General features: G+C 40.7%; 1 protein-coding gene across 2 annotated transcripts in view; it reads left to right on the top strand.

Annotated features, from left to right (window-relative positions):
- Positions 1–5021: 5021 nt before the first annotated feature.
- Positions 5022–23081, top strand: part of sxc (O-linked N-acetylglucosamine (GlcNAc) transferase sxc) — a 132216-nt gene continuing 114156 nt past the window's right edge. Inside the window, exons 1-3 of one of the 2 annotated variants that reach the window (XM_017616407.1) lie at positions 5022–5170; positions 5247–5390; positions 22102–22312. In XM_017616407.1, the coding sequence (XP_017471896.1) occupies positions 5252–5390; positions 22102–22312 (350 nt within the window). In that variant the 5' untranslated portion in view covers positions 5022–5170; positions 5247–5251. The remainder of the gene's footprint in view (positions 5171–5246; positions 5391–22101; positions 22313–23081) is intronic. The other variant, XM_017616406.1, reaches the window with a different exon arrangement.

The following is a 23081-nucleotide window of genomic DNA, read 5'->3' as shown; positions in this document are numbered from 1 at the left end:
CAGTTTCACGCTAGTTCTTTTAAAGTAAATTTGTGCATAACATTTAGATATCTACTATTTGTATGTTTCACAGCATGCTTTCGATAAACATCGACTTCACATCACTGCGGTTGTTCTGGCTATTTCACACAATTAACAAGAAAATGATACCTTATTCTTTTGCATAATCATGCAATGAAAATAAAAATTACATAAACGGATGATCAAACTTGATATTATTTAATAAAAATGTAATTTTTCCAAAATATCGTAAAGAAAAATCGGTACATTTTCACACTCGTTTTGCTATATCGTAAACTAAGTCGAGAGGTAAATTTTAAGTTGGTAATTAAATTTAAGTTGCAACTTTGTTAGTTTCGACTTAGTTGCTGGACTATGAATACGCGCCTATGTTTTTAAGTGCGATGTTGCATCCCTAGTCCGGATTAGAGATGGGGTTTACACAAGCCAATTTTTCGGATACAATAGCAAAACATTTTTTTTACACAGTTTTTTTCACAGTTTATTGTCTGGATGCCTACTTTACTCAATCAATGTGTATTATTATATGTGCATATATAATTATGTGCATATTTTCTTTGGACTTGTCTGGTGTAAACGCGGGGTTATACAACTGTCAGCAGTGACGGACTTACGTGCGTTAAAAGTTGAGTGACGTGGCCACAACTGGGTTTGAGAAAAAAGTTTGTGAAGGTGGGTTAAAGCCCTACACGCATTGATTTATCGGCCAACCAGTTGGCCAACCGCTAGAAGTTGGTGGTATATAAGCCGTGTGTAGGCAAGTTGGCAAACCTTCGTCAAGTTGCTGGTCAGGTTGGAAAAGATTCAAAACCTTATGATTTTTGATTTTTGAGGCTGATTGGTCAACTTGTTGCTCTGTGTGTAAACATGTTGGCAACGAAATATGCGATTTCATTTTTTTTAAAGGCGCATTAACGTTAACATGTGTTTTTCGGTTAGTTTCGCTAGCGAAAATGCATATAATATGTGAAAACGGGGGCGGTAGCAATAACATAATCGTAACGTATCGTGTAAAGGCATATAAGATTTGTTTCTGATGCACCTACATACGAACTAGAAATGTCTCTATTTTCATCTGACACACAGATAGAACCATCTGAGTTTAGTTTATTTCGTTTTCAAAGAACGCATATTTAAATAGTTAAATAAAGACTGTAATTTGACGGACATACGCAATTACATAAGTATTGAAAAAGTCACATCTACAGATGTAAATACGTAACCTGTAAGAACACCTTAAGTTGGTTGGTCAACTTGTTGGCCGATAAATCAATGCGTGTTTGAGCCTTTTGGCGCCATCAATACGGATCGCGATCCTGGATCGTGATTTTTATTGAAGGTGTAGCATCAAATATTGATGGTTCGTGATACGATACGGATCGCTAAATATGTAGAAATTTTGAAATCCGGACCACGGATCGTGGATCGCGCAATAAATGTTGAAGGTGTACGTTATTCAAAACGCGATCCATACATTTCGTCAGTTCATTTTGTACTCTCATAATGCGAACATCGAAAACATATTCGCGCTCGGCGCTTAGAACCTTCCAAAACAAATTGAAAGCATTAACATTAGAAATTTTAAAAGAATTATGGAATGCATTATTGGTACGAAATATTTTCTTACGCCATAAAAGCGTGCAGCACAAAAATTATGCAAATACTGACGCGATAAATATTGAACGTTTAGCATACACTTACCATCCATCAATATTTTTAGATCCGTCAATATTGATCATAATCCCAATATCAAGATCCGTATTGATCGTGTAACGGGCGCCTTTAGGAATCAAGCAATAAAATAAAGTTTCGAAACTTTTACTTCCTACTACCCAACAAGCAAAATAAACTTAAAGAAAGTTTTTTTTAAGTTTTCAATTATAAACATTAAGCTTACAAAACGTTGATTTTTTGTTTATAAAACGCTTGAAAGTAAGCGTAGTATAATCGAAAAGGAACATTGGTTATAAGCGTAGAAATATAAACTTTTAATAAATGTTCAAAAGAAAGCATTTTATAAGCGTAAAAGTGTAAACTTATAATAAAGGTTCAAAAAAAGTTTTTTTATAAGCGTATCAATATAAACTTACTAAAAATTTTCAAAAGAAAGCTTTTTATAAACATTTTTATAACCCTTAATTTAAAGATATTTCATTAAAAACTCATACATAGATTGCTTAACATATAGAAACTAAACGAAATGCGAATTTTCGGCGGACTCATCTACAGTCGCGAAAATATAAATAGGGAATAGACATTTTAGCATACAAATTCACAATAACACATACAAATTAAGCATAAAAAAGTTAATTATTACATCTTGTTGCGTGCCTTCAATTACTTGCGGCTATTGGCAAATTGGCAAAGCGACATCGATGCAGCTATATATTCCGCTTCATCGCCGCCATTCTCATTGATGAACTTTTCTGAAAAAAATTTAATACATTTTTAATTGAATGTTAAACTAAGAAAGGATAAGGGGAACTCATCATTTGAAGACTCGAATGCTCCACCGATTAGCGCACCGCAATTTCAGTTCACTCGATGTGCAAAGGAAAATGTGAGGATAAATTCCACTTTTTTTACAACTTTAACAACGAATTACTTAAAAACTATAAGCCTCCGGAGGGGGCTGTTCAGATTTAGAATCACAAAAAGCCGCTCTAAACCCCCCCCATTTTTTTTTTTCAAAGCCTGGTCCATTATTGGAAAATTTTTCCCTCAAAAATTTCCGTTGGAAAAAATGGCGGAAAGTTGCCAACAGCTTAGGGGAACTACTCAACTGTGCGTNTTAATATTAAAAATGCTTATTTAACGCTTATTATAGCAAACTTAATTTATTTTTAAAAACGTTTACTGAAATGCTTGTTGGGTAGTATCGCCAGAAAGTATCAGGGCTTGAGTAAAGGCTCCGTTATGCATACTTGGCATTNACTTGGCATGGCTTGAGAGCTGTCACATAAGAAATCTGTTAAATGAGCCTCGCGTGTAATCGGTTATCGAACGCACAGCACTACATACGTAGAAGTCTGTTGGTTTTTGATTTCTACGTAAAAATGGTATAGCAGTGCATGCAATGCCAAGTATGCATAACAGAGCCTTAAGTATCGGAGGGGAAGCATGAACCAACGTCTACAGATCATCTAATCAGCTATCGTTGTATTTGTAATCGATTTTCAGAAAAAAGTGTTCGTAGCGTTTTTGACGCTTTTCGATTTTGTTTACACCGTCTTCTACCTCTTCGTAGTGATTTTTTAGCGATTGAGGGCCGGTTACTCAATGTCTGGTTAACACTAATCTGCGGTTAAACATCGTTATCGACGTCTTCGACTTCATGCATACAACAGGGAGTCGGTAACGTCGATAACTATGTTTAACCGGAGATTAGTGTTAACCAGACATTGAGTAACCGGCCCTGAATGTGTTTTCTGCAGCGATTTTAATGGCTGAGATTTTATATAAGGGACCATTTCCTATATCACCCAGGGCCGGTTGTTCAATGTCTGGTTAACACTAATCTGCGGTTAAACAGCGTTATCGACGTCTTCGACTCCATGCATACAACAGGGAGTCGGTAACGTCGATAACTATGTTTAACCGGAGATTAGTGTTAACCAGACATTGAGTAACCGGCCTCCAAAGTTTTACGAATTTTTTAATGGAATTCGCAGGGGTGTTGAGGAGGTGCTCATTGACCGATTTCATCAACATTTTGTGTACAGATGCTAATAGTTTTTAAGTTATTCGTTGTTAAAATTTCCCAAATGCTTCACAATTATTTTTTTATAAACACTGCACTAATCACGTTTCTCTTTATTAATACACCATCTTTTCTTCATAAGCAAATGGATGCACATCTTTTTTTTACTAAATATTTAGCCATTAATGCTTATAAAAGTGTTCTTAAAATATTTTTCTATTCTCAAAGAATCGTAAACACACAATTGTTCAGCGATGGCCGTCATGAATGAGGTGCCACATCGTGGAAAATGTTAATAGTTCTTTTTAGCCAAAAATACTTTGTGATGCATTACGGGAATGAAGGCTAAAAGGAAAATATTAATTTCACGGTCTTGAAATTTTTTTTATAAGAAATCGCGCGATTTTTTATTACAAATTTTCGCCTGCGGCGCTTTTTTCTAAAAATTCCAATACTTCCATATATCTTGAAAATTTTTAATAATTAATCGCGCGATTTTTTATTACAAATTTTCGCCTGCGGCGCTTTTTTCTAAAAATTCCAATACTTCCATATATCTTGAAAATTTTTAATAATTAATCGCGCGATTTTTTATTACAAATGTTCGCCTGCGGTGCTTTTTTCTAAAATATCCAATACTTCCATATATCTTGAAAATTTTTAATAAAAAACCTAACGATTTTTTATTACATATTTTCGCCTGCGGCGCTTTTGCCTAAAAAATCCAATACTTCCACATACCTTGAACATTTTCACCTGCGGCCCTTTTTTTTATCAATTCTTCCATATATAGTGAAAATATCCAATAAAAAAGCTATAACATATATCTACATGTCCACTTTATTACTTATGTTTGCATTGATTCCCTTTTCAGTACTTTTTTTTACACATTTTTTGTGATGTGTGGCAGCACCGCAATTTCAGTTCACTCGATGTGCAAAGGAAAATGTGAGGATAAATTGCACTTTTTTTACAACTTTAACAACGAATTACTTAAAAACTATAAGCCTCCGGAGGGGGGTGTTCAGATTTAGAATCACAAAAAGCCGCTCTAAACCCCCTCATTTTTTTTTCAAAGCCTGGTCCATTATTGGAAAATTTTCCCCTCAAAAATTTCCGTTGGAAAAAATGGCGGAAAGTTGTCAACAGCTTAGGGGAACTACTCTACTGTGCGTTTCTAAGACAAATAGCCAACGGTTACCCAACAGCTACGACTTATGAATGCGCGCTCAATGTGAACAACATACAACTATCGATAGTGTTTTGAAAAATTCGATAGTAGCGTTAAATTGAAACCATCGATACTATCGATAGCCCCATCGATAGTTTTCCAATACTAATTGACAACTCCTAAGTTTTGAAATATGTATTTAAGTTTAATGTTAAATGTTTATTATTTCTAAAGTTTGGAGTTATCGGTGGAATTTCATAATTTTCAAAAAGTTACAAGTGCGTTAGTAATTTATGTTAAAGAGTGTCCAGTTATTGCTTACTGATTGTGAAATCTATTATTGATTTTTATCAGGCGAGATGCTAAACCAACAGCTTCAAGGCCAGGGTCAGCAAACGCATCCACAGGTCTCGTCTCAATTAATGCAGCAACCTATCGTTCAAAATATTAACTCCAGCGTAGGAAAACTTAGTGACTCTCATGGGCTTTCGTCTGTTGGTAAGTATAAATCGCGGATAATCTTGCATACATGTACACATGTGTAATTTTATACATGATTGATGATTGATTTTGTCTCAACTAATGGGTTAAGGTAGCGGCTGTCGCAGCCGAGTTAGTGGAGGAGTAAATCTTTCGCGTAAGATTAAGTAAAAGTTTTTTCTTTTAATAGACAATTCCAAACCTACAAGCTTACATCTTCTATGAAAAATTGTTCTCACAAATACCATTTCAGACTCTGTGTAAAACTGAAGGTCCCCACTTTTTTGTAATGACATAATAGGTCTGTTCCACATGCGACCAGGCTGCGTAATTAGAGTAAAAAAGGGAAATGTTTGCTTATTTGTACAACGGTTTTCTTAGTGAGGGCGGAGGGGGAAAGGGCGGGCCCCCAAACCCCCCTTAAATGAAAGAGGAAGGACGTCGCTTTATGAAAACTCACCCCTCCCCTCTACTCCCCCACAGACCCGTATGGATTTGTTTTAAAATAGGGGAAATTTGTTTTTATTTTGCAATAGCATTTCCACCAGATTATCGTTTTTTCACCAGATTATCGTTTACTAGACGTTCACAATTGTACTCACGTTCCAACTCGCACTTACCATGGTAGATCTTCCTCGTGCCCTTGGTTCAACAAATCGGTTCGGGCGATGATTGTAAAGCGAAGGTGGTGTTCTGGTGACATCAGGAGGCATCCAGTCGCTGTCCTAAGTGCTGTATTTTGTACCGTCTGTAGCTTTGCCCACTGCGTCCTTCTAGTTCCCGGCGACCACACTGGTGCTGCGTAGTTTAAAACCGGCCGGCCTATTGCCTTGTATGTTGCCAGCAACGTTTCTTTGTCTTTGCCCCAAGTACTTCCGGCTAGCGACTTGAGGACTTTGGCGCGGCTCTGTACTTTATTGACAATAGCGGTTGCGTGCGCAGACAAGGAGAGCAGGCTGTCGAATGTTACTCCGAGAATTTTTGGATTATTCACCGTCGGAATTGGTGTGTCATCGACGTGAATTCCTAGCGCTAGCCTGACCTCCTTCGTCCAGGTTGTGAAAAGGGTCGCAGGAGATTTCGTAGGGGAGAGGGCTAGATACTTTGCAGTGAAGAAGCGAGAAAGTTCAGAGAGATATCCGTTTACTTTCGAACACAGGTCATAAATTCCATTCCCAGTCGCCATGATCGAGCAATCGTCGGCGTAAGAGACAATCGAGACTCCCTCTGGTGGTTGAGGGAGCTTTGAAATGTAAAAGTTAAACAGTAGTGGGGAAAGGACACCACCCTGTGGAACCCCCTGTTTTATTTTTCTAAGTTTGCTCGATTTGTCTCTAAACATTACCGACGAGTGTCGACCACTCAGATAATTCGCCGACCACCGTTTGAGCCTCTGTGGGAGAGAGGAAGCCTCTATATCTTCTAGTAGCGTGGAGTGGCTGACAGTGTCAAAAGCCTTTGACAGGTCCAACGCTACTAGAATCGTTCTCTCACAGGGACGGTTACGGTTAAGGCCACGAGTTATCTGAGTGTTTATGGCGTTAAGTGCTGTTGTTGTACTGTGCACTTTACGGAAACCATGCTGATGCTTCGCTGGGGTCAGGTGGTTTGTGAAATACGGGAGTAGCAAGGCCTCGAGTGTCTTCGCTACCGGGGAAAGGAGTGTAATCGGACGATACGAATCTCCTTTGTTGGCGGGTTTCCCCGGTTTGAGCAGTGGGACCACTCTCCCCACCTTCCAGATGTCTGGGATGATGAGAGTGGCCATTGACAGGTTGAGGACCTCCGTTAGGTACGCTACCCCCGCAGGACCCAAATTTTTCAGCATCAGCATGCATATTCCGTCGGGACCCATGGCTTTGGAGGCTTTCGCCTTCCCGATGGCCACCTGAACTTCACCGCAAGTGAAAGCAAGGGGGGCACAAGTTGTTGGCAGTTTGTGCAGCCTTCTGGTCACTCGACGCTTGGCTTTGTCCACCGGAGGATGCAGTATGAACTGCCGGCTAAAATAGCTCGCGCATCGCTCCGGGTCCGACGAAGCATGGTCGCCGAAGGAAATTTCGACTCTGTCGTCGTGCTTCGTCGGATTAGACAATGACCTCACGGTTGACCAAAGCTTGCTCACACCAGAGGTGAAATTACAAGTCTTCAGATGCTCCTCCCACTTCTTCCGCTTATGTACGTTTACAAGTTGCCGAATCTCCGCGTTGAGATCCCTGATACGGGGATCTCCGGGATCGGCCTGACGAAGGCTATCACGCTCATCGGCTAGAACAGCCGCTTCGGCAGGGAAGTTTGGACGTGGGTCCGATATACATCCTGCCGGTATGAAGCGAGCTGCAGCAGCAGTGATAGCCCTGCGGAACTTACGTTCACCGAGATGGACGTCGGTTGGTGTGGGGAGCGCTGCGAAGGTGTTTTCAGTAAACTCCGCGTAACCTTTCCAATCAGCTTTGGAAAAGTTGATATAGGTCCGGTGTTTGGCGGAGGCAAAGTCGGTTGGTTTATCTATCGAGATGACTATGGGTAGGTGGTCTGATGCTAAAGTCAGCATAGGTCGCCATGTTATGCTGTTTATCAGACCAGCGCTGACTATGGTGATGTCTGGCGAGCTACTGCAGTTACCCATAATCCTGGTGGGTGCGTCGTCGTTCATTGTGCAGAATGTCGAATCGTCTATCTGCTCAGCCAAGTCAGTTCCTCTACGATCGTTTGACAGGCTTGAGTGGCGCACCTATGTCAGGGTGATATCCTACCGGGCAGCAGGTGACAGGGGGTATATAAACGTTAGATATTTCGAGCTCAAAATCGCCTGACCGGATAGCGATGCCCTGACATTCTAGGGTGGCATCCCTGCGGTCGATGTCTGCTTCGATAAGACGATACCGCACTGTGTGGTGCGTAATGAACGCTACGCCTCCACCATTATCCCGCTCGCGATCTCGACGGTGCACGTTATACCGGCACAATTCAACAGTGTTAAATTGCGTGTGTACTGGCGTTTATACCCGGAGCTTCAGTTAGTCGTGGTTCCTATACGTGTTCACCAGATAAACCCTCGTCGTTGGCAGTCAACAGCCCAAGCGAGAATTCTATTTACACACTGGGAATATTAAACCATGAAAATAATCAAAAAAAAAAAAACGTGCCACAACCTTATAGTGTGATCCCCTCTTTCTCACACCCCACCATGCCAGCAGCGCGTTCCGGATGTCAGTGGCTGCTTCTGTGCCCAACCCTACCATTGGCTTTAGAGGTGTTATTAACAAGCCCCACGTATCCAACTACACTTGCCCTAGGACCAGGCAAACTAGAACACTTAGCCTTCCATTTTACTATTCATTTCTTTCTTTTATTAACAAATTCAGCTTACAACTAGTTATAATACATTTATGTATCGAGCCTAACCTTTTCATATTTATGGGACTCTTAATATTTTATTTAAATTCTAAGCATTAAACATTAATTCAGTTGGTTTACGATTTCTGTGTACTGTAAAACAAAAGTACAAAACTTCGTTAATTTGGANAAACAACAGTTTACCCAAATCAGTTACATTGAACTCAGCGGGAGTTTATGCAAAGACTGCATTCATCGCACATAGCGAGGATCTTGTTACACTTGTGCGGACGGTCAAAGACACCGCCAAAGACAGTCGCAGTGACTAACTGATCCACAACGTCAGTTTGTCAATGCGACTGACATATTTATATATTTATTGCAACCATATGTTGACTTAGCATATTTTAGAGTTATGTAGTTAGTTTGTAGGTATTAGTAGTATATTTGTATACATTCTAGTTCGTAAATAATTTGTAAGTGTTAGTGTAAGAATTTGGTATAAAAGAAAGTGAAATCAATAAAGTAAACCAATTGGTGATCAAACTCCAACCAATAACTTATTATTTGATATAGACTCTTAATATTTTATTTAAATTCTAAGCATAAAACATTAATTCAGTTGGTTTACGATTTCTGTGTACTGTAAAACAAAAGTACAAAACTTCGTTAATTTGGGCAAGGGGGCTAATTTGTGTTATATGTATATATTAACTTTCATATGTGAGCAAACTTATATTTAGATCTTAAGTAATTTCTTTAATCCCAATGTAAAATCCATATCTTTTTTTTTTTTAACCGGATTCAAGTTCTACTAACCGTGCTTGGGTGTAAATATGAACATAGAAGTAATCGAAGGCCACGACCTACTTGGCTGAGCAGATAGACGATTCGACATTCTGCACAATGAACGACGACGCACCCACCAGGATTATGGGTAACTGCAGTAGCTCGCCAGACATCACAATAGTCAGCGCTGGTCTGATAAACAGCATAACGTGGCGACCTATGCTGACTCTAGCATCAGACCATCTACCCATAGTCATCTCGATTGATAAACCAACCGACTTTGCCTCCGCCAAACACCGGACCTATATCAACTTTTCCAAAGCTGATTGGAAAGGTTACGCGGAGTTTACTGAAAACACCTTCGCAGCGCTCCCCACACCAACCGACGTCCATCTCGGTGAACGTAAGTTCCGCAGGGCTATCACTGCTGCTGCAACTCGCTTCATACCGGCAGGACGTATATCGGACTCACGTCCAAACTTCCCTGCCGAAGCGGCTGTTCTAGCATATGAGCGTGATAGCCTTCGTCAGGCCGATCCCGGAGATCCCCGTATCAGGGATCTCAACGCGAGATTCGGCAACTTGTAAATCGTCATAAGCGGAAGAAGTGGGAGGAGCACCTGAAGACTTGTAATTTCACCTCTGGTGTGAGCAAGCTTTGGTCAACCGTGAGGTCATTGTCTAATCCGACGAAGCAAGACGACAGAGTCGAAATTTCCTTCGGCGACCATGCTTCGTCGGACCCGGAGCGATGCGCGAGCTATTTTAGCCGGCAGTTCATACCAGAAGGCTGCACAAACTGCCAACAAATTGTGCCCCCCTTGCTTTCACTTGCGGTGAAGTTCAGGTGGCCATCGGGAAGGCGAAAGCCTCCAAAGCCATGGGTCCCGACGGAATATGCATGCTGATGCTGAAAAATTTGGGTCCTGCGGGGGTAGCCTACCTAACGGAGGTCCTCAACCTGTCAATGGCCACTCTCATCATCCCAGACATCTGGAAGGTGGGGAGAGTGGTCCCACTGCTCAAACCGGGGAAACCCGCCAACAAAGGAGATTCGTATCGTCCGATTACACTCCTTTCCCCGGTAGCGAAGACACTCGAGGCCTTGCTACTCCCGTACTTCACAAACCACCTGATCCCAGCGAAGCATCAGCATGGTTTCCGTAAAGTGCACAGTACAACAACAGCACTTAACGCCATAAACACTCAGATAACTCGTGGCCTTAACCGCAACCGTCCCTGTGAGAGAACGATTCTAGTAGCGTTGGACTTGTCAAAGGCGTTTGACACCGTCTGCCATTCCACGCTGCTAGAAGATATAGAGGCTTCCTCTCTCCCACAGAGGCTCAAGCGGTGGTCGGCAAATTATCTGAGTGGTCGACATTCGTCGGTAACATTTAGAGACAAAACGAGTAAGCAGCGAAAAATAAAACAGGGTGTTCCTCAGGGTGGTGTCCTTTCCCCGCTACTGTTTAACTTTTATATTTCAAAGCTCCCTCAACCACCAGACGGAGTCTCGATTGTCTCCTATGCCGACGACTTCTCGATCATGGCGACTGGGAATGGAATTGATGACCTGTGTTTGAAAGTAAACGGCTATCTCTCCGAACTTTTTCGCTTCTTCACTGCAAAGTGTCTAGCCGTCTCCCCTACGAAATCCTCCGCGACCCTGTTCACAACCTGGACGAAGGAGGTCAGGCTACCGCTGGGGATTCACGTCGATGACAAACCAATTCCGACGGTGAATAACCCCAAAATACTCGGAGTAACATTCGACAGCCTGCTCTCCTTCTCTGCGCACTCAACCGCTATTGTCAATAAAGTACAGAGCCGCAACAAGGTCCTCAAGTCGCTAGCCGGCAGTACTTGGGGCAAAGACAAAGAAACGTTGCTGGCAACATACAAGGCAATAGGCCGGCCGGTTTTGAACTACGCAGCGCCAGTGTGGTCGCCAGGGACTAGTAGGACGCAGTGGACGAAGCTACAGACGGTACAAAATACGGCACTTAGGACAGCGACGGGATGCCTCCTGATGTCGCCTGAACACCACTTGCACGGCGAGGCGCAAATGCTCCCAGTTAAGGAGCATAACATAATGCTCTGCAAGCAGTTCCTGATCGGGAGCCACAGAAGTGGCCACCCAAACAGACAGCTGCTTGCAGAGGAGCCCTCGCCTAGGCACGTCAGGAGGCATCTATATGAACTGACGGACGAAGTCCAGAGGTTCATTAAGCAACCAGCGTACAGACAGGCCCTGAACGGCATTCACAGGGACTCAGTCTCGAGTTATGTAGACTCTAGACCTGTGAATGCCGTTCTAGGCATACCACCCCCGGACATTGACGAGACAGAGCTTCATCTGCCTCGGGAGACACGCACTACACTCGCTCAACTTCGCTCCGGCTACTGCAGCAGGTTAAACTCCTACTTGAGTAGGCTGAATGAGGATGTGCCGAACGAATGTCCGGCATGCGGAGAGACCCCACATGACTCGAACCATCTCTTCGCATGCCCGGAAAACCCGACAACCCTAACGGCCTTGTCCCTGTGGACAGATCCCACAGAAGCTGCACGCTTCCTAGGGTTGCCGTTAGTGGAACTTGACGACAACGACTGAGATACCAACCGATCTGGGCGGGGTTGTTGTAGCCGCTACAACAACTACAACAACCTACCTTAATGCGTACCCACTACATGATCATCGGTCTGATCACCTAACTATGTACATATGCATGTAAACATCTTTATATACATTTGTATATATACATGTATTCAAAAAAAAAAAATATATGACTTGGGTTACAATTAACGAGAGGGAGGGAAAGCAAATAAAGAATGACAAATAAAATCAATGGTAACTTACTTGATACGCTGGTCATGCATTTATCCCACGATGCGTCGAAGGCCTCCTCCGCATTGGTGTATCTTCGCGACGCCGCTATATATCAAAACCTTTTTTTCTTATTAGAAAATTTGCTTTCTTTTTCCAACTTTTACTAGTTAGATAACCTAGTCGCTTTTACTCATCAAATTACTGTGTTTGTGTATAAAATTCTAGCCGATAAGAAAAATAATTGTAGTGGTCTTATGTATCGGTACGGTAGCTGTACTGGCAAAGTCACATAGGACGGAAAACCTGTTTGATAAAGAGTGTGGGAGCACCAAATTAAATCAAAACCGCAACAACAATAAATGCAAAATTAGTATACTACTCTTCTCTTTTCTAGAGTCGTTGCTGGCGGGAAATTGGTGGTTGTAATCCAAATAATGACTTTGCTAATGATCATTACTGTTCTCTTGCGAACCTCAAATAAATACTGTGCTGTGGTCCAGCTGTGATAGTGATTATGAAGTTTAGTATATGCTTCAAGTTCCCTTTCTGCTTTCTTACATTTCAAAGTGGATTTTTGAGCTTAGTTTTTACTTCTTTTTTTTTCTCTGTTTCAATAAATATTTATCGTGTTAAGTAGGTATATACATACTTAGTTAATAGGAAATGTTGATCTGTGATATGATTCGGTGATATTAATTCTTAAGGATGAAATTTAAGTATAGATTTAGGTCGAACAAAAATTATTTACAGGTGTTTATTCTTTCTTGCGAAATTAAACTAAGAGGAAGAAACACATATGTACAATGCCAGCTCCTAATCTTGCTTTTCACACAATAAGTGGTGAGAAAACGTAATTTTTTTTTTTGATGTTGGTAATCGCTTGGGTTAAGTATTGTGATACTTATTTATGTATTCATGCAACTGGGTGTAGGTCCGTCTCCGTTGGAACGCCGTGAAAAAACCTCTACGTTGAATTGGAAAGGGCGGTAATGATCGTAACATGTGGAAGTGTCCGAGCAAGATGAAGGACCAGTAGCAGAACGGATGCGGTGGCAATAAAATAGGCCAACTTTCGGACAGATGGTTTCTGCGGATTAATGTGGCTCTCGCGGATCAAGGTTGGTGGGCCCTTCGGGGCTATCAGCAAAGCGCTGAGGTATTTTAAAGCTCCCTTAACCTCCGGATGAATCGGTACGAGTTTTTTTTTTTTTTTATGGCGATCGCGCACGAATATCAGTTTTCGATTTAAGTATAATTAAAAGTCGAATTGACAGTAGGTAATTATACTTGTACAAAGTTAATCACAACCTCGCGGCTTATATCAAATGTGATAAAAGGCGATACTTTACGTGGCACGATTCGAACAACGTGATGTCCTCAGCAGAAAACGAAAGATCTCGACCGGAAATCGAGCTTTTAAAGGGTGGGTAGGAGCTTGTAATGAACACCTAAGTTATCGATAGCAGTATTCAAATGTTTTGACATTTGTCGAAGCTATGTTTAATTGCGAAGGCAGAGTTAAACAGAAGTTGGGCAAGTAACAAACTAGACAAATTTGTGCAGCTATTTAGAGTATGGCATGTACCAATGGTACACATCCCCCCACCAAGAGTGTTGGTGCGGTGAGCCCCTATCTTGACTGAATGTCTTTCCGGTGGTAGGTTTCTCTCTTGCCTGTACTGATATCTTCTAACTCGTACATGCAATTCCCCTTAAGCGCTATGACTTTAGCCTTGATGAATTTGGGTGCGAACTTCGCACAAAATTTTTTGGTGGCGTCGCTTACAACGAAATTTCGCCTAAGAACTATGTCACCGACTTTGAAACGCTTATCAGTGCTGCGCAGGATGTATCGTGTGGATGAGTTTTCGAAAGCTCTAGTAATATTTTCTGTAACTAATTGGCGTATGAGTTTAAGACGGTCAACTCTGTCAAGTATATTATCGTCCAACGTTGTAAGCTTTCTAAGCAGTGCGTACTCATCCGCGTGAGATACCATTTGTTGGCCAAACAAAGCGAAATAAGGTGAGCTTCCAATTGTCTGATGGTTTGCGCTTCGCAGCGCCTCGGCGATATCAGAAAGGTTTCTATCCCACTGCGATTAATCATCTTTAAGATAGGTCCGGATTCCTGCCACTATGGACCGATTCACTCTTTCGCTTGCATTGGATTGTGGACTATATAGAGCCGTATAGACGTGCTTTATACCGCGTGCTGAAAGAAAAGTGTTAAACTGCAACGATTTGAATTGTTTGCCGTTGTCACTCATTATTATTTCGGGGGTGCCAAAAACATTAAAAACGTATTCATGCAAAGTCAACGTATAATTTTTGAAACGGTCTTTGTACCGTGTGCTGTGCAGTCATAGGTGGCCTAAGCGTGGAGTTTGGCGCTTTGCATTGCCGCCATGTTTCACTTTGGCCAACAAAGTTTTTTACGTCAACAGTCATGTTTGGCCAATACAAATTGTTTCGCAATCTCTCCAACGTCTTAGCTATGCCACCATGACATTTGTTTGGTGGAATATGAGCATTTTTTATTACCTCTTGAACCAGAGGTTTGGGAATCCAAAGCTTCCAGTTGAACGACTCTCTTTCTGGGTTTCCATTAGGATGTTCTGTCCTCTTATAAACGTGGTTGCCGATTACTTGTAGATCAGGTAAGCGATTTTCATTATCTCGGACATTGCTTACTAGTTTAAGATAATCTTCGGACAGAAACTCGGACGACTCTATATCAACTAACGGACGGACTTACACCTCGCGTACTTCAGTTACTTCCTCAAAGTTTTGGCGTTTCTATGCTCAATTTTAAATCTAAATCCTTGCAGTTTAAGAGACCAACGCGCTAGTCGACTGGATAAATCCGTCTGCCGCATTAGCCATTGTAAGCTCGCGTGATCCGTAACCATAGTGAAATCTTGTCCTTCTACGTAGGCCCTAAATTTCTTTAGACTAAGTATCGAGGCGAGACATTCGAGTTCTGTAACACTATAGTTACTCTGTGCTTTGTTAAGTTTCTGCGAAAAGTAAGCTATTGGCGCCTCTATGTCGTCATCGTTTTTCTGGGACAATACCGCACCAACTCCTAATTTGCTAGCGTCGCACTGTATTACGAAGGGTTGTTGTAATCTGGGCTTGCAAGTACCGGAGCTGAGCAAAGTTTGTTCTTTAGGGTGTCAAATGCTTCTTGCGCTTCGTCGTTCCACTTAAAACCTTTAAAACCTTTTACTTTTTTCAATAAGTTAGTTAGTGGGGTTGTCAGCGAAGCAAAGTTGTCCACAAATCGTCGATACCAACCCGCCATCTCTAGGAAACGCCTAACTTGCTTAACCGTAGTGGGTACAGGATATTGGGTTACAGCCGAGATCTTATCGGGGTCAGTCACCAACGATGTATCCCAGATATTTCACTTCTTTTATGCAAAATTTGCTTTTTTCTACGTTTATAGTTAAGCCCGCTTTCCTCAAATGTAAAGCAACTTCAGCGAGCACGGACATATGTGTATCGAAATCTTCTGATACAATCAAAAGATCATCTAAATAAACGAAAACTTGATTTTTTAGTGTAGGTGGTATTACGTGGTCCATCAAGCGACAAAGTGCTTGTGGGGCGTTGCAGAGACCGAAAGGCATAACGCGATATCGGTAAAGCGGACGATTAGGGACGGTGAAGCAGGTGTAATCTCTAGACTGTTCAGCAAGGGGAATTTGCCAAAAGGCGCGACGCAAGTCTAGTGAACTTAGAAACTTAGCCTTGGGTATTCTGCTAAGAATCCCGTCAATATGTGGAAGGGGATAGGCGTCCTTAACGGTAAAGCTGTTAACTTTTCTCGAAGCAAGGCACAGACGGACTTTATTTGGCTTTTTCTTTTGTTTCCGTTCTCGAATTTTTCTTGCTAATAAGTCCCCTATGCAGGACACTTGCGCTCCACTATCAATCAAACCTAGATAGTTTTCTCCGAGCAATTCGATCTTGGCATACGGTCTCAAGTCGTTTTCTTTCTGACCTAAAGCGCTAATAACTTTCACTAAATCCTTCCGATTTTTCTTGACATTTTTCCAAAAAATTTTCATGCGGTCTGATGAACGTTTTGGACCTATGAACGCGGGACTCTCAGAACTTAAAATTTTATTTTTAATTTCGTTATAGTTTCGCAAGCGAACCTCATAAGGCACAATGGTTTTAAGAAAAGGAGTACGTACAGGGAAATCACCAGCACATAATTTTACGTCGTCGTCTGGGCTTGGTTCATCAGCTCGCAACTTAGCAACTTAGTTCTGCTTAATGTTTGCTGTCGGTGCGAGGAATCTGTCTGGACTCCTCGCTCGTTTTGCAGTTTCCCGAGTTACAACTATGACATTTCGGACGGTAGACATTAGTAGCGCCACAACCATAGCAGAACACGGTGCGTTCCTCGAGACAGTCGAAGTACCTATGGCCATGTTTGCCGCAGTTCCAACAGGCCGGCTTCAATTTCGCTGCCCGCTTCGCAATTTCTTCTACTTCTACCAATTCAATTTCAGGACCAGAATCTACATGTGGGTCAAGGCTTACTTCATTAAGCTGGCGTCTAGGTAATTGTCGAGTATTGCTGTTTGGTGCTGAATAAGTTGATTTTGCGATTTCGCGAGCAAGGCTTTCACCTCTCAAACAAAGTCTCCGTAGCTCCGCAAGAGAATTGATAGGTATAAATAATAGCTGCTGTCGAATATGGGGTCGCAAATTGTGTTGCATGGTTTCAACTAATTCTACTTCGGTTAAAGGCTATTGCAGAGGCTCCGCAATTTTTAATATTGCAATGCGAAAGTCGTCAAAACACTCATTCTGTCCCTGCTTTCTGGCTCGAATGGCTTGTTTGATCTCAAAATCACTCTTATGTTGCTGAAAATTTGTGCGCAAAGCTTGGTAGAGAGATGGCCAGGTGACGCGTTGGACAGACCGGCAGTACCGCCAGTACCAATCCTTTGCCTCGTTAACAAATAAACTTTGCGCATGCTCACAAAGCAGGTTAAAATTCCCGCCAAGTGCATCAAGCACCTGCAATTCTATTCGGGACAAAAAACTATCTACAGATAAACGCGATGTACCGTCAAATTTCACGTCCCAGCTAGAAATAAGTTGTGCTATTCGACTTGAATGTGGAACGCTCGAAAGGTCACTGAATCGCAATTGGTCAATCTGGTGGCTAAAATTTAAGTTACTTTGACTAGGCATAGGAGGTATATCTCTGGGCCATCTAGGTGTGGACATATTTGGTTGAAGAGGCGCCGCTGGTATGTTAGCAGCTTGGCTGGCATCATTACCAGGCGGTGGTAATTGTGCGGGATTTAGATTCAACCGCTCTACCAAATTTGTCAAAGCGCTTTCTATCTTTTGTTCAATAATTTGAGTAGCCCGATTTTCCAAACCTTCAAGCATAGACGCTTGTCTGGCCGCTATAACAGCAGCAACTAAGTTTCGAACGCGTACTTCTTCATTTACGTTTGGTGGCTCGCCACCACTCGTGGTTTCAATATTAACGCCCGGTAAACAGGTGGCGATGTGCTTGTTGTACGTTCTCGCTGGCAGGCTGCAAATTCTTACATCCACTTGCATTCCCTACGGGTTTTTCTGAAGGAATCATAGGAGATCGTGTTCGAGCACCAGTGTTCGTATGAAAGTCCCTACTGCTACACGTTGCTCTGCATTGTGGGCAGGATGAGTTTCTTTTTAACCAAGACATCAAACAATTTCTGTGAAAGCGATGGGAACACTCTTTAATAAGTACATCGTCATGCTCAGAAAAATTTTCTCTACAAATTGTTCAGACAGTTTGCGGAGGAACATGTTTGATTCAGAAGCTTAAAAAAAAAGTTAAAAAAAAATCGCTAATATAATTCCCCTGAGCAAGAGTACTAACTTTAATCCGGTGAAGAGTAAGGCCGAGTCAAAAAAGTTACGTATTCAAAGGAGAAACCAACTTCTGTTTCTATGTCCTACGAGTTAGATACTACAATTTTTCATACTCACGCGAAAATATTTCGCAGGGCTAGTAAACAGGTATAGTAATGCAGGAATTCACGAAAGTCTTACGGCTATTATAATATCGTCAAATCGCAAATAGGGGGAAAAAAATAAATGGTATACAAAAAAAATCTCCTCAAAGTGTATGTATAAGTAATAAATTTGGTTAGTCTGGTTCTACAGGGGGTCGTGTAGCGGTTATATGGCATATAATTCAGCAAGGTGTGAAAGAAATCACTCCGGCTATGGCATATTGAAACTCTCGATGAAAACGGTTTTAATTTATTTCACATAAAACTATAAAATTCCGGAAATCTCACCAAGAATCAGAATAAAATAAAATAATAATAAGAATAATACCTCGAAATGAAAATTGAGAATATTTAGTTTTTATTTTTTTCATCCAAATAACCTACCAGTTAGTCAACAGGCATTTCGCCTGGTTGCAACTACGATCCGGATAGTTAAATATAGGCCTACAAAAATAAAATCTAAAAACGGTTTGTTTAAATCAATCCTTGGACGCAAACTTATGACTCGGTACGCTCTGGAGGCATATAGCCGGTAGGATCGCAAATTCCAGCGACAAGTTTTCGAATCCGCAAAAACAAAACGAAGGAATAAGTACGAAAACGAAATAATAATATGGCCAGAATGCAAAGCATTTAGCTCAATTTATCTGAAGTTCCATAATTATATACAAAAAGTAAATAATTTATGCAAACCGGACGGACAGATTGATTCCAAGAGGGAATCTTATCAATGGAGCTACGAGATGAAGAAGCACCAAAAGGCAACCTACTATCGTGCGGCCCCACGTTGGGTGCCATTTTATGTTATGAGCCCTTGGTTGACTGGCCGGCATAGCATGATAATTATAGCCGAAACGAGCGAATGGTTTATGTCTATGTCCGATGACCACGGCGTGTGTACTGGCGTTTATACCCGGAGCTTGAATTAGTCGTGGTTCCTATACGTGTTCACCAGATAAACCCTCGTCGTTGGCAGTCAACAGCCCAAACGAGAATTCTATTTACACACTGGGAATATTGAACCATGAAAATAATCAAAAAAAAAACGTGCCACAACCTTATAGTGTGATCCCCTCTTTCTCACACCCCACCATGCCAGCAGCGCGTTCCGGATGTCAGTGGCTGCTTCTGTACCCACCCCTACCATTGGCTTTAGAGGTGTTATTAACAAGCCCCACGTATCCAACTACACTTGCCCTAGAACCAGGCAAACTAGAACACTTAGCCTTCCATTTTACTATTCATTTCTTTCTTTTATTAACAAATTCAGCTTACAACTAGTTATAATACATTTATTGTATCGAGCCTAACCTTTTCATATTTATGGAACTCTTAATATTTTATTTAAATTCTAAGCATAAAACATTAATTCAGTTGGTTTACGATTTCTGTATGTTGTACTGTAAAACAAAAGTACAAAACTTCGTTAATTTGCGCAAGAGGGCTAATTTGTGTTATATGTATATATTAACTTTCATATGTGAGCAAACTTATATTTAGATCTTAAGTAATTAGTTTAATCGCGAAGTAAAATCCATATCTTTTTTTTCTTTTAACCAGATTCAAGTGCTACTAACCGTGCTTGGGTGTAAATATGAACATAGAAGCAATCGAAAGCCACGACCTACCTTAATGCGTACCTACTACATGATCATCGGTCTGATCACCTAACTATATACATATGCATGTAAACATCTTTATATACATTTGTATATATACATGTATTCTAAAAAAAAATATATGACTTGGGTTACAACAAGTAACGAGAGGGAAGGAAAGCAAATAGAGAATGACAAATAAAATCAATGGTAACTTACTTGATACGCTGGTCATGCATTTATCCCACGATGCGTCGAAGGCCTCCTCCGCATTGCTGTATCTTCGCGACGCTGCTATATATCAAAACCTTTTTTTCTTATTAGAAAATTTGCTTTCTTTTTCCAACTTTTACTAGTTAGATAACCTAGTCGCTTCTACTCATCAAATTACTGTGTTTGTGTATAAAATTCTAGCTGATAAGAAAAATAATTGTAGTGGTCTTATGTATCGGTACGGTAGCTGTACTGGCAAAGTCACATAGGACGGAAAACCTGTTTGATAAAGAGTGTGGGAGCACTAAATTAAATCAAAACCGCAACAACAATAAATGCAAAATTAGTATACTACTCTTCTCTTTTCTAGAGTCGTTGCTGGCGGGAAATTGGTGGTTGTAATCCAAAGAATGACTTTGCTAATGATCATTACTGTTCTCTTGCGAACCTCAAATGAATACTGTGCTGTGGTCCAGCTGTGATAGTGATTATGAAGTTTAGTATATGCTTCAAGTTCCCTTTCTGCTTTCTTACATTTCAAAGTGGATTTTTGAGCTTAGTTTTTACTTCTTTTTTTTTCTCTGTTTCAATAAATATTTATCGTGTTAAGTAGGTATATACATACTTAGTTAATAGGAAATGTTGATCTGTGATATGATTCGGTGATATTAATTCTTAAGGATGATATTTAAGTATAGATTTAGGTCGAACAAAAATTATTTACAGGTGTTTATTCTTTCTTGCGAAATTAAACTAAGAGGAAGAAATACATATAAACAATGCGAGCTCCTAATCTTGCTTTTCACACAATAAGTGGTGAGAAAACGTAATTTTTTTTTTGATGTTGGTAATCGCTTGGGTTAAGTATTGTGATACTTATTTATGTATTCATGCAACTGGGTGTAGGTCCGTCTCCGTTGGAACGCCGTGAAAAAACCTCTACGTTGAATTGGAAAGGGCGGTAATGATCGTAACATGTGGAAGTGTCCGAGCAAGATGAAGGACCAGTAGCAGAACGGATGCGGTGGCAATAAAATAGGCCAACTTTCGGACAGATGGTTTCTGCGGATTAATGTGGCTCTCGCGGATCAAGGTTGGTGGGCCCTTCGGGGCTATCAGCATAGCGCTGAGGTATTTTAAAGCTCCCTTAATCTCCGGATGAATCGGTACGAGTTTTTTTTTATGGCCATCGCGCACGAATATTAGTTTTCGATTTAAGTATAATTAAAAGTCGAATTGACAGTAGGTAATTATACTTGTATAAAGTTAATCACAACTTCGCGGCTTATATCAAATGTGATAAAAGGCGATACTTTACGTGGCACGATCCGAACAACGTGATGTCCTCAGCAGAAAAAGAAAGATCTCGACCGGAAATCGAGCTTTTAAAGGGTGGGTAGGAGCTTGTAATGAACACCTATGTTATCGATAGCAGTCTTCAAATGTTTTGACATTTGTCGAAGCTATGTTTAATTGCGAAGGCAGGGTGGTTCAAAATAACGAAAAATAACATAGTTAAACAGAAGTGTGGCAAGTAACAAACTAGACAAATTTGTGCAGCTATTTAGAGTATGACATGTACCAATGGTACATCGCCTAAACAGCCACACTGATAAGCTCCAATCAGTTCGTTGATGGTGGGTGATTTTTCAGCCGGGTAATTGCTAGTCGTATCTCGTCATAATCCGGAGGAGGGATATCGACTCCATCGTCATCGACTGGGGCTCGGGTTCGTCATTTCCACCTTTAACCGCGGATAAATTTTAATAGCATTGTGATTTTCAATATTTTATTTGTAATAGAGTTCCTAACACTTGTACCACTTTTCAGTTCTGCGCGAATTATTGTAATGTATATTTCGGCCGAACTATGGTACAATTGGATCCTTCAGTATTATTATTAATGGATCTTTCTTTTTAGGGTTATTGGAGTTAGCACATCGGGAATATCAGGCGGTGGATTATGAAAATGCTGAAAAGCACTGCATGCAATTATGGAGACAAGATAGCACAAATACTGGAGTTTTGTTGCTCTTATCATCAATTCATTTTCAATGTCGACGCTTGGATAAATCTGCACAATTTTCAACACTTGCTATAAAACAAAATCCTCTTTTGGCCGAAGCTTACAGGTAAGTTGTCAACTTGTCATTTTTGACTCCAGTGAGCTTTGAAGGTGTTTAATAGTTACACTGCAAAAAAATGCAAATCTGAAGTCAGAATTTTCCGGTCACCCTAGGTTTTCTGTAGAGTACGCACGGTGGGCCTGAACCAACTTTAAATCGAAGGTCATAGCACATCATATATTTTGCTAATTTGGGTTAATTATGTTATAAATAATGTGTAAAACCTTTATAGCCCATAACTTGTCGAGCCGTTTTTGAAAAAAACTCATTTTAAATAAAAATTATTCCTTTTCTTTTAAAATTGTCATACATACATATTGGACTACGGATTTAAGCATTACATTTCCCCTTTTTAAAACTTGTAATGTGAAGGAAACACTATTAAGGCTACAACACTCGTTATTTATTTTCTTATGTTATACATAATTTGTTTAAAAAATGCACGATATTTTATAAACAACTAAATTTTTATTATTGAAAAGAACATCGTTTATTTCTACAAACTGTACCGGGTATAAAGCAGATTTTTTATTTACTAGTATCGCCCAGTTGTCGGAATTCGACATCTTTTTCATACAATTTTGAATTTTACCTGTCACAAATACTAACTCCTTTATGCGAATTACATTTGAAGTCCACCAGCATATTTATAGCGAAATTACAGGAAAACATAAAAACGAAATATGAGACTTCTTTTTTTTCTAGACTTCAGCAGGGATCGAACCTGCGTATTCGATGTTCAAAGTCAGAAGCGTTAACCACTGAGCTATGTACA

The sequence above is a fragment of the Rhagoletis zephyria genome, unplaced genomic scaffold, assembly GCF_001687245.7.
Source record: "Rhagoletis zephyria isolate East Lansing unplaced genomic scaffold, Rhagoletis_zephyria_1.1 Rzeph_scaffold_01198, whole genome shotgun sequence".
NCBI lineage: Eukaryota > Metazoa > Arthropoda > Insecta > Diptera > Tephritidae > Rhagoletis > Rhagoletis zephyria.
Note: the sequence above shows the minus strand (reverse complement) of the source record. Positions and strands in the feature narration are given on the sequence as shown.